Below are 10,131 nucleotides of genomic sequence, written 5' to 3'. Positions count from 1 at the left end.
CAAGACCCTCTCCCTATCACTTTGGGATACTCGGCTATTGCAGTGGTGGGGACCAGGCCCGCGGGACCTCGGAGGTGTGGCTGTGAGGATGTCATGAGCGGATGAGAAGGTGGCTGCCTCTGGCAGGGTGACCGCGGCATCGCTTCCATAAAGGTTAGAAGACATGACTGTTAAAGTGTACAGTTACTCCTAAGAAATTTGGAAACCTGTTCACTATCAGCTTTATTTGATTTTAAAATATACAAATATTCTGAAACGTCGAAGAGCTTAAGGTTGTTAGATTTGGAAAAACCCCACACAAAGCTGTCAGCACAAAGACATTCATGGCAAATTGATCACTCCAGTCTGCTAATTCCTTCTACTAATTGAACAATCCGGTATTTAGGAGAAATGCAAGGACTTAATATTATCAACTCAAAACCCAACCCAACCCAACAGGCATTCGTAGCATGCTGCTGCTCAAAGAGGAACCACCAGCATGTGGGTTGCTGGAACCCAGAATTTCCATGGTAGAGCTCCCTGAACACTCAACAAGACAGGGCCATGTTAGAAAGGGATCGTGGCTAACACTGCACCTCCAGCCAGACCTTCCAGGCTCGGCGAGGCCGACTGCAGGGAAGGCTCTGGGCAGCAGGAATGGGGCACAGGCGTGGGAAAACTTGTCAAAATGTCCAAACCAGGGCCAGTGAGACAGCCCTGCCTGTTGGGAGCAGTTCCATAGCGGAACAACGCGGATGGAGAGGAAAATGAAAAGGCTGCAACACACATTCCCACGCAAGTTTTCAGGGCTCAAGTGGCCAGGAGGAAACAGGACGAAAACGAGCGGCTCTCTTCGTATTTTCAGGGGAGTTCTTTTCAAGAGGCGGTTCAGACTTTTCTAGATTAAATACACAGGCAGTGCTGCCGTTAAAGGGAAGACGAAGGGGCTGCTTCCCACTTATGCTGTGGGAAGGAAACGGACATGATCTGCCATCCACGGTGGGGTGAAAAGAGCTCAAAAGAGCGCGGGCATGCTACCCTTCGCCAAGTGAAGTTGAAGGTCATGACCCACTCGACCTTCCCAGTACATCATGAGTGCGATTCGGTTTAGGGAAAAGGGTTTAATGTGGCCTTCTGGAAAAAAAATAGTGGGCATTTCCCTGTCTCTACCACAGCGGTGGCTACGAGGTCCAGCGCCACCAGGCGACCTTCATCCTGTCCCACACGGCCGACAGCGAGTCGAAGGCGGGCCGCACGTCCAGGATGGTGAACTGGTACTCCTGGTTGACCTCGCCGCCGTCGTAGTAGTCGATGACGTATCTGACTTCCGTCCCACAGCGGTTGACAATCCAGTCGTGCCTGTCGAAAGGCAACTCATACCTGGAATGAAGGCCTGCTGGTGAGCCTGAGCCGGCCCGCTGGGCCCGCCCAACAGAGGGGATGCCGAGGATGTGCAACGGGCCCAGCTCACACGCCAGCCAGTGTGCCCCCCCCCCAGGAATAAGGCCGGCCAGTGTGCCCCCCCAGGAAAAAGGCCAGCCAGTGTGCCCCCCCAGGAATAAGGCCGGCCAGTGTGCCCCCCAGGAATAAGGCCGGCCAGTGTGCCCCCCCCCGAATAAGGCCAGCCAGTATGCCCCCCCAGGAAAAAGGCCGGCCAGTGTGCCCCCCCAGGAATAAGGCCGGCCAGTGTGCCCCCCCAGGAATAAGGCCGGCCAGTGTGCCCCCCCAGGAATAAGGCCGGCCAGTGTGCCTCCCCAGGAATAAGGCCGGCCAGTGTGCCCCCCCAGGAATAAGGCCGGCCAGTGTGCCCCCCCAGGGAAAAAGGCCAGTGTGCCCCCCCAGGAATAAGGCCAGCCAGTGTGCCCCCCCAGGAATAAGGCCGGCCAGTGTGCCCCCCCAGGGAAAAAGGCCAGTGTGCCCCCCCAGGAATAAGGCCAGCCAGTGTGCCCCCCCAGGAATAAGGCCGGCCAGTGTGCCCCCCCAGGGAAAAAGGCCAGTGTGCCCCCCCAGGAATAAGGCCAGCCAGTGTGCCCCCCCAGGAATAAGGCCAGCCAGTGTGCCCCCCCCAGGAATAAGGCCAGCCAGTGTGCCGTGCCCCCCCAGGAATAAGGCCAGCCAGTGTGCCCCCCCAGGAATAAGGCCGGCCAGTGTGCCCCCCCAGCAATAAGGCCGGCCAGTGTGCCCCCCCAGCAATAAGGCCGGCCAGTGTGCCCCCCCAGGAAAAAGGCCAGCCAGTGTGCCCCCCCAGGAATAAGGCCAGCCAGTGTGCCCCCCCAGGAAAAAGGCCGGCCAGTGTGCCCCCCCAGGAATAAGGCCAGCCAGTGTGCCCCCCCAGGAATAAGGCCGGCCAGTGTGCCGTGCCCCCCCCAAGGAATAAGGCCCACAGGACAGAGAGCCAGCAGGGCGAGGGGTTTGGCTCTCTGGCTACGCCGGGAGAGAAGGGAGAAGGCCCAGCGCAGAGACCCGAGGAGGAGTCGGAGGACAGCTGGGGTCCATCCTGCGACAGTGAGATGGGGAGCCACCCGGCAACCCCAGCGGATCCCCCACCCGCACACTTCCGGGGCAGGATGAAACCCACGTGCACATCGCCTACATCTTGGAAGATGGCCCCACAGTTCTCTGACCGCCTGGTTTCGGGGCCACGGAGAAGGGACCCTCACACTCACCCCATCCAGGAGCGGATTCTGGCGCGTGGGGAGTACTCTTTGGCTTTTCCTCCGAACCGCACCAACGAGGGCCCACAAGGACACTCCCTAGAAAGCGCCAAAGAAGACAAGTCTATGGAAAGTTCTTCTTTCCTTGGAAAAGTATGATGTTGCATTTCCTCAATGATAGACAGTTTTCTGACTGCATTTTACACAGTATCACCATCACAAAGAAAGGTCACTGCCAAATGCAAACCAATATCCCTATTCCTTAAAAAAAAAAAAAAAAAAAGCTGCTCTCTATTTCCGGATCAGGTACGTTCCCCTCCCTCCACTTCCTTCCAAATAGCTGCCCCGCAGGAGTCCGGGGCCAGGGCCTTTGCATGTGGAGTGGGGACACAGGCCTGTTCTTGGGGGACGAAGGAGGGTGGAGCATTGGGCATCACGCTTCTCTCTCGCATAGAGCAGCTGGGGTATTTTTGCAGACGAACATAACAAAGCCCTATACTCTTTTGGGGTTTGATACCAATGAACGGCCTTCATGAAGAAGGAAAATGCTGGATAAACGCCTAGGATTTATGTAATTGGTGTCGGACCAGCTCCTTAAGGAAGCAACCGCACACAGGATGGGTGGCGAGGTCCCGGCTAGAAAATCCGCCCACCTCCGCACAGCCCTGGTGAGGATTTCCTGGGTGCCAGGCGGCCTGCTCCCAGGCGCAGGGAGTTGGGGGGCAGCATCACCTCAGACCGTCGGAGCCCTGCACTGGCTGAGCTCACGGCCAGCCTGCTCCGCCAGAACAAGGCCTGCGCTCTAAGGCATCTCGAGGCATTAGGCCTGCTGGGGACTCAGTGAGCGCTGCCGAGTGAGCATCTCCTGGGGGCGGAGAGCAATATCATGCACCGGGTCCCACATGCTCTGCTTTCAATGGACTGACACTCCTCCCGTGGAGAGGCGGGGGTCTCTGACCCCTGCCCCCCCCCCCCCCTCCGGAACCTGGGCAGGCAGGTGACAGCCCGGGGCTTCCGAGGCTAGGTCATCAAAGCAGATGCAGCTTTGTACTCCAGCTCTGGGAACCCAGCCTCCAGCGTGAGGAAGCCGAAGGGGCCACGTTCAGAGGCTGTGGGCAGGGGTCGTGGCCGACAGCCGGTGTCCTTCACCAGAAAAGGAAATGGAATCCAGAGGATGCCAGCCCTGACCACTGAGCAACGGCGGGTGAGGCCCAGATACCGGGGAGCAGAGACCAGCCATCCCTACTCCTCCCTTTCTGCACCGGGACCCACGGATTTACACGGTTGCCTGGAGGGGGGCCTGCCCCACCACGTCACTGGCGCAGGCCTGCTTCCCAAACTGTTTCCCTGAAATGACAACATCTGAATGAACGTTAAAACCCTGGACCCAAAGGAAGAAAGAAGCCGGAAGGATTTGTTGTTGTTGTTTGTTAATCCTCACCCGGGGATATTTTCCCATTGATTTCTAGGGAGAGTGGAAGAGAGAGGGAGAGACAGAGAGACATCGATTCTGCACGAGTCCTGCCCAGGGCCCGGGCCAGGGAGGAGCCTGCAACCGAGGAACATGCCCTTGACCAGAATCGAACCCGGGACCCTTTGGTCCGCAGGCTGATGCTCTACCCACTGAGCCAAACCGGCTAGGGCTGGGAGAGTTTTTTATTTTATTTTTTTAAAATATATTTTATTGAATTTTTTACAGAGAGGAAGAGAGAGGGATAGAGAGTTAGAAACATCGATGAGAGAGAAACATCGATCAGCCGCCTCCTGCACACCCCCCACCGGGGATGTGCCCGCAACCAAGGCACATGCCCTTGACCGGAATCGAACCCGGGACCCTTTGGTCCGCAGGCCGACGCTCTACCCACTGAGCCACACCGGCCAGGGCAGGGAGGGTGTTTGAAGATCTCAAACATACTTACGCAGCGTGGAGGGCTTCCCACTTCAAAATCTCCTTCCAGGCCTGCTCGTTGTTCTGGTTGTGGATCCTGATGATGTTGTACATGTCCTTCTGACTGATGTCGTCCTCCTTCCATTTCCACCTGGGAGAGAAGGTGGGCAAGATGGGACCAGCGCCCCGCTCTCTGTCCGGACACACGCGCCCTGTCTGCTTCGCCGGAGGATGCCGGCTGGGGCGTGGGCCGGGCGCTATCTCCTGATAAGCCCGCACGTTATTCTTCTACACAAATTATCTTCTGAAACAAAGACGTCCTGTACGTTTGGAGGCTCAAAACCTCTGCGGCATTTATGCTTAGATACATGTAACAAGCGCGTTTCTGTCCTCAGGACGAGGCTCCCTCGCTTACCCCTTCTTGAGCATCGCGTTCCAGAACATCTGCTCGGAAGGGTAAACCCACTTCTTCTCCGAATCTGCTCTCGGGATGGAGGACTCCTCCCGCGCAGTGGAGAGCGCAAACGGCTGGTCGGGGGCCGGGGTCTGATTAGGTGGTGGCATCTGAAGAAAACAAGCAGCGTCTTTTGTCCGTGTTGGACACATGACACAGGGGAGAAACAAGCACGTATGAGCCACTTCCTGGGAAGCCGCGCATTGCACGCAGCCCTATCGGACCCTTCCCCTTGCTCCAGTTCTCCTAAACGGCAAATACACCTTGTGGGTATGTTCTTGGTCTTTCTCTCTTCAGGGATTAAGAAGTAAAAACTAGCCCTAACCGGTTTGGCTCAGTGGATAGAGCGTTGGCCTGTGGATTGAAAGGTCCCAGGTTCGATTCCGGTCAAGGGCATGTACCTTGGTTGCGGGCACATCCCCAGTGGGAGGTGTGCAGGAGGCAGCTGATCGATGTTTCTAACTTTCTATCCCTCTCCCTTCCTCTTTAAAAAAAAAAAAGAAGTAAAAACTGCCCTGGCCAGTGTGCTCAGTGGTTACAGCACCGGCCTACGCACTGAAGGGTCACGGGTTTGATTCCCGCAATGGCATGTACCTTCATTTCAGGTTCAATGCCAACCGCCCTTCCTCCACACCCTCCCTCCCTTCCACTCTGAAAAGGAATGAAAAAAATATCCTCATGTGAGGATCAACGGGAAAAAAAAAAAAAGTAACAACAAATACCACGATCAGTAGGCATTTCAGGAAACCTTTCTGTATGGCGGGCGTAACAAACATGAGTGTTCATGCTTCTGAGGAAGTGTGAGCGGATCCATGCACAGCACCACTTCCTGTTAGAGCATTTGCCTTTCAGGATCTTGCTTTGCTGCCAGCCTTCGGGGTGAGTACATCACCGATGCGTGGGGACGTCCCCGCACCGGCAGACCGGAGGGCGGTGAAGGATGCTCCCTCCCAGACACAGCGGCGGCCACACCGCGGGCGAGCCCTTAGCCTGGGCCAGGGCTCCCCAATCTTGCTACTACCCCCGCTTGGGGCCGGACAACACTTGGTTGCCGGGCTCTGCTCTGAGCACTGTAGGATCTTTAGCAACATCCCTGACCTCAACCCCATCCATAGTACCCCTCTTCCGCGGTCGTGACAACCAGTGTCCCCTGAGACACCCCAGGTTGAGAACCACTGGCTGTGGCTCAGTGGACAGAGCATCGGTCTGCGGACTGGAGGGTCCCAGGTTCGATTCCGGTCAAGGGCATGTACCTTGGTTGCAGGCACATCCCCAGTAGGGGGTGTGCAGGAGGCAGCTGATCGATGTTTCTCTCTCATCCATGTTTCTAACTCTCTATCCCTCTCCCTTCCTCTCTGTGAAAAATCAGTAAGATATATTTTTTTAAAAAAAGAAAGTGGGAAGGGTTTTCCAGCAGGTGCATGGAACTATGAAGGCCCAACACGGCCCCTGGTTAGAAGGATGGCAGAGGAGCTGGGTGCGCTGGCAGCACAGCGGGCACCTCACCTGTTTCCAGCACAGTGTGTTTCAAACCAAAGGTGGAAAAACAGAGAAAGGAAAAGGCCCGACCCGGGTGGCTCAGGGGTTGAGCGTCGACCTATGAACCAGGAGGTCACGGTTCAATTCCTGGTTGGGGCACATGCCCAGATGGCAGGCTGGATCCCCATGGGGGGCATGCCGGAGGCAGCCGACCCACGATTCTCTCCTCATTGATGTCTCTCTCCCCCCCTTCCTCTCTGAAGTCAATAAAAATACATTTACAAAAAGTTCCCGGAGGAAGGAGCCGAGTGCGGATTACCAGATTGGAAGGATCTAGGTTCTGCTTTTCCGCAGCAGCGCCCGTAACAGGGCACTCCACGTACTCGTAGGCGCGGTCTTGGTGCGCAGGCGCAGAGCTGGCTTTGCTCTCGCAGGCGGGGTCAGTCGGCTTTCCACTCACCGGGCAACCTGAAATCAAGGATGAAGACGGCGTCACCACAAAGGCTGGGCCCTCCCGAGCCGACTTTCTGACCAGCGATGACCACAGACAGAGCTAGGTGGCGGCCGCTGACAGCTGCCCATGGCTAAGCTAGCTGGCTTCCCGGTATCCTGGAGGCCAGGACAGGGTTCTCAAAGTTTACTGTCCCCAGCCCTCGCCGGTTTGGCTCAGTGGCTAGAGTGTGGGCCTGCGGACTGGAGGGTCCCAGGTTTGATTCCCATGAAGGGCACATGTGCATTTTGTGGGCTTGATCCCCAGTTGGGGGCGTGCAGGAGGCAGCCGATCCATGATTCTCTCTCATCATTGATGTTTCTCTCTCTCTCTCCCTCTCCCTTCCTCTCTGAAATCAATAAAGATATGTTTTAGCCTGACTGGTTTGGCTCAGTGGATAGAGCATGGGCCTGCGGACTGGGGGGTCCCGGGTTCGATTCCGGTCAGGGGCATGTACCTTGGTTGTGGGCACATTCCCAGCGGGGCATGCGCAGGAGGCAGCTAATCGATGTTTCTCTCTCATCGATGTTTCTAACTCTCTATCCCTCTCCCTTCCTCTCTGTAAAAAATCAATAAAATATATTTTTTAAAAAAAGATGTTTTATAACGAATAAATAAAAAAGGGAGAAAACCCACCACGCAGGATTATGAGGATGGGTATGTAACTCCATCAAGCAAAGGATTTTTGTCTGTTTTATGCACTGCTGTTCTCTCAGTGCAAGAACAAGTGAAACCCGCCAGTGCTTGGCACGGAGTGGGCAGTGAGTGAATCCTCGCGGACTGCCCAAGGGAATGAACCGTGAGCACTCGGTAAGCATACCCTGCTGGCTCCTCCCCTCCTGTCTTGAAGCAGGAAGGCACCCACCAGGCTGGTCCAGGCCCTGCTTTACACAAACCACCTAAAGCACACGTGCATCAGTTCAAAATGAAAGCTTCTTCGCTTGCACCTGAAGAATGAACAACAAGCCATCAGGTGATGACTTATTTTTACAGAGGATGCAGGAGTGAAGTTGTCTTTTTTTTAAAATACGCTTTTATTGATTTCAGAGATGAAGGGAAAGGGAGAAAGAAAGAGGGAGAGGGAGAGACATCAATGATGAGAGAGAATCATTAACAGGTTGCCTCCTGCACGCCCCACACTGGGGATTGAGCTCGAACCCGGGCCTGTGCCCTGACTGGGAATCTAACGGTGACCTCCTGGTTCATAGGTTGACACTCAACCACTGAGCCACACCGGCCGGGCTAAAGTTGTCTTGGTTAATCAGGACAGCTAGATCTAGACCGAGGTTTCTCAAGCACAGCCCTCTTGACATTTGGGGCCAGGCGAGTCTTTGCTGAGGAGCTGTCCTGTGCCCTGTAGGTTGTTTAGCAGAACTCCCGGCGTCTACTCACTAGATGTGTGTACCGCTCCTCACAGCTGTGACAGGCAAAAATGTCTCCAGGCAAATGTCCCCTGGGGTGAGAGGGATTCACCGCCCACCCAAGTTGAGAACCACGGATATAGACACACACAAACGGGGGGCATTGGGGCTGATGTGTGGGATGAACACTACACTGTCATTCATTATCTCAATTAATTGTCATAATAACCCTGTGAAGCGTATTATAGCTTCATCTGACAGGTGCGTTGAGAAGTACCTTGTCTACAGTCACGTGACTTGTAAGTAGCAACGTAAGGGCCCAGCCCAGGGAGCCTGACTAGCACACGCTGTACTGCCTCTTCCCGAAAATCCTTTTGAGGATTCCCTTCTGTTCTTACTTTCTAGACAAACGATCGATTACCTTTCATTTTCCCTTCGTGCATTGGACACCCTGAAGGCGGGGATGCAGTCTGGTGAGCGGAAGCGTTTGCGGTCTGAACTGCAACAGCCGGGGTGGATGACGAGGAACCCATGGTGGAACCGCAGTGCCGAATCCAAACAAGCCTAAATTCACACAAGCCAAAGCAAAGAGAGATTAATGCTGATGTCCGGGTTCCAACTACTCCCTGGGAATTCTTCATCTGGCCAACTTGTTCTTCACCCTTGCCATCCTTCCGGACATCTGCGGGGCAGGGCACCCACTTCCACCACAGCTTTAATGTATTACCTGCTTTGGGCAATACTAGTTGTGATACGTATACGAGCTTTTGGGGAAACCTTTCCAACGGTGGGCGGATTTGGGGGGGGGGGGATGAGGTGAGGAGGTCCCTGAGAAACCATGGCACAGCCAGGGGTTTAGGCCGAGGTAGAGGGTCTTTGGCCGGTGATCCGACAGGAGAGAGGAGATATACTGGTGGTGATCGGGTGGGAGAGGGGAGGTTTACTGGTGGTGATCGGGTGGGAGAGGGGAGGTTTACTGGTGGTGATCAGGCGGGAGAGGGGAGGTTTACTGGTGATCGGGTGGGAGAGGGGAGGTTTACTGGTGGTGATCGGGTGGGAGAGGGGAGGTTTACTGGTGGTGATCGGGTGGGAGAGGGGAGGTTTACTGGTGATCGGGTGGGAGAGGGGAGGTTTACTCAGGCCAGACGAGACCCCGCCCCGGGGTTCAGCGAGCGTTTGTGGGTGTGGGAAAAGTACGGCGCAGAAAAGGGATTCAAGGAAGGAAAGGACGGCAGAGGGCACGGTGCGGAGTGTCTTCCTCGCACGGTCCCCACGCGTCCCACCGGCTCCAGCTCCAGCCCCCGCACCCCGCGGGCCTCCGCGAGCCCGCCGCTCCGCACCTGCCTCCCGCCCGGGCTGCTCCGGGCGCCGGACCCGCCTCTGGCTCCCAACTCCGGCCCGGAGCGGCTCCGACCTGCCCCTGCCGCCTTCCCCTCGCTCGGTCACCGCTGTCGCCTCGGTCACCGCTGGCACCCGCGCCCGGCGCGATTTCCTCTTCCGAAGGCGGGACTTCCGGGTGTGTGGGCGGCCCAGCGCCTGCTGGAAAGAAAGAGCTCCCGTCAATCACGAAGGAGCGGGCCCCGCCCCCGCCCGCCTCGGCTTATCAGCGCGTGCGCTGCACTCTGGCCCCGCCCCCCGGCCAGGCACCTTTCCCGCGGGGGCGGGGCCAGGGACTTCCCTAGAGCAAGGCTCTCCAGGGCAGATGGATGCTTGAAGCGGCCAGGGGGTGCTTTGCAGGAGTGCGTTTTAAAATGTCCTTCTTCTTAAGTTGTCTGTCGCCGGTTTTAATCACAGTGGTGACTCCAGGAGCCTCAGCAGGTGTCCAG

The 10,131-nt window shown here is 56.4% G+C and overlaps 1 protein-coding gene across 2 annotated transcripts; it reads right to left on the bottom strand.

Annotated features, from left to right (window-relative positions):
- Nucleotides 1-204: 204 nt before the first annotated feature.
- Nucleotides 205-9,792, bottom strand: LOC103299745 (holocytochrome c-type synthase). 2 transcript variants are annotated; one of them, XM_054720317.1, is made up of 7 exons: nt 9,646-9,792; nt 8,727-8,869; nt 6,774-6,922; nt 4,937-5,085; nt 4,553-4,672; nt 2,646-2,732; nt 205-1,359 (listed from the first exon to the last, which is right to left on the bottom strand). In XM_054720317.1, exons 2-7 carry the CDS (start codon nt 8,836-8,838, stop codon nt 1,161-1,163), a joined length of 816 nt encoding a protein of 271 aa, XP_054576292.1. In that variant the 5' UTR covers nt 8,839-8,869; nt 9,646-9,792; the 3' UTR covers nt 205-1,160. The 2 variants fall into 2 exon arrangements, with proteins under 2 accessions (XP_054576292.1, XP_054576294.1); XM_054720319.1 differs by lacking the exon at nt 2,646-2,732.
- Between the last annotated feature and the right edge of the window lie 339 nt (nt 9,793-10,131).

Source organism: Eptesicus fuscus, chromosome 1 (assembly GCF_027574615.1).
Source record: "Eptesicus fuscus isolate TK198812 chromosome 1, DD_ASM_mEF_20220401, whole genome shotgun sequence".
Taxonomy (NCBI): Eukaryota; Metazoa; Chordata; class Mammalia; order Chiroptera; family Vespertilionidae; genus Eptesicus; species Eptesicus fuscus.
This window is presented reverse-complemented; position numbering and strand designations above follow the sequence as displayed.

Excerpts from the sequence above, each read along its gene's own strand:
- LOC103299745 (XM_054720317.1), bottom strand. The coding sequence starts at position 8,838 with ATGGGTTCCTCGTCATCCACCCCGGCTGTTGCAGTTCAGACCGCAAAC. Across the intron at positions 6,923-8,726 it reads GCACGAAGGGAAAATGAAAG|GTTGCCCGGTGAGTGGAAAG; the intron begins GTAATCGATCGT and ends CCTTGATTTCAG. Across the intron at positions 5,086-6,773 it reads ACCTAGATCCTTCCAATCTG|ATGCCACCACCTAATCAGAC; the intron begins GTAATCCGCACT and ends TGTTTTCTTCAG.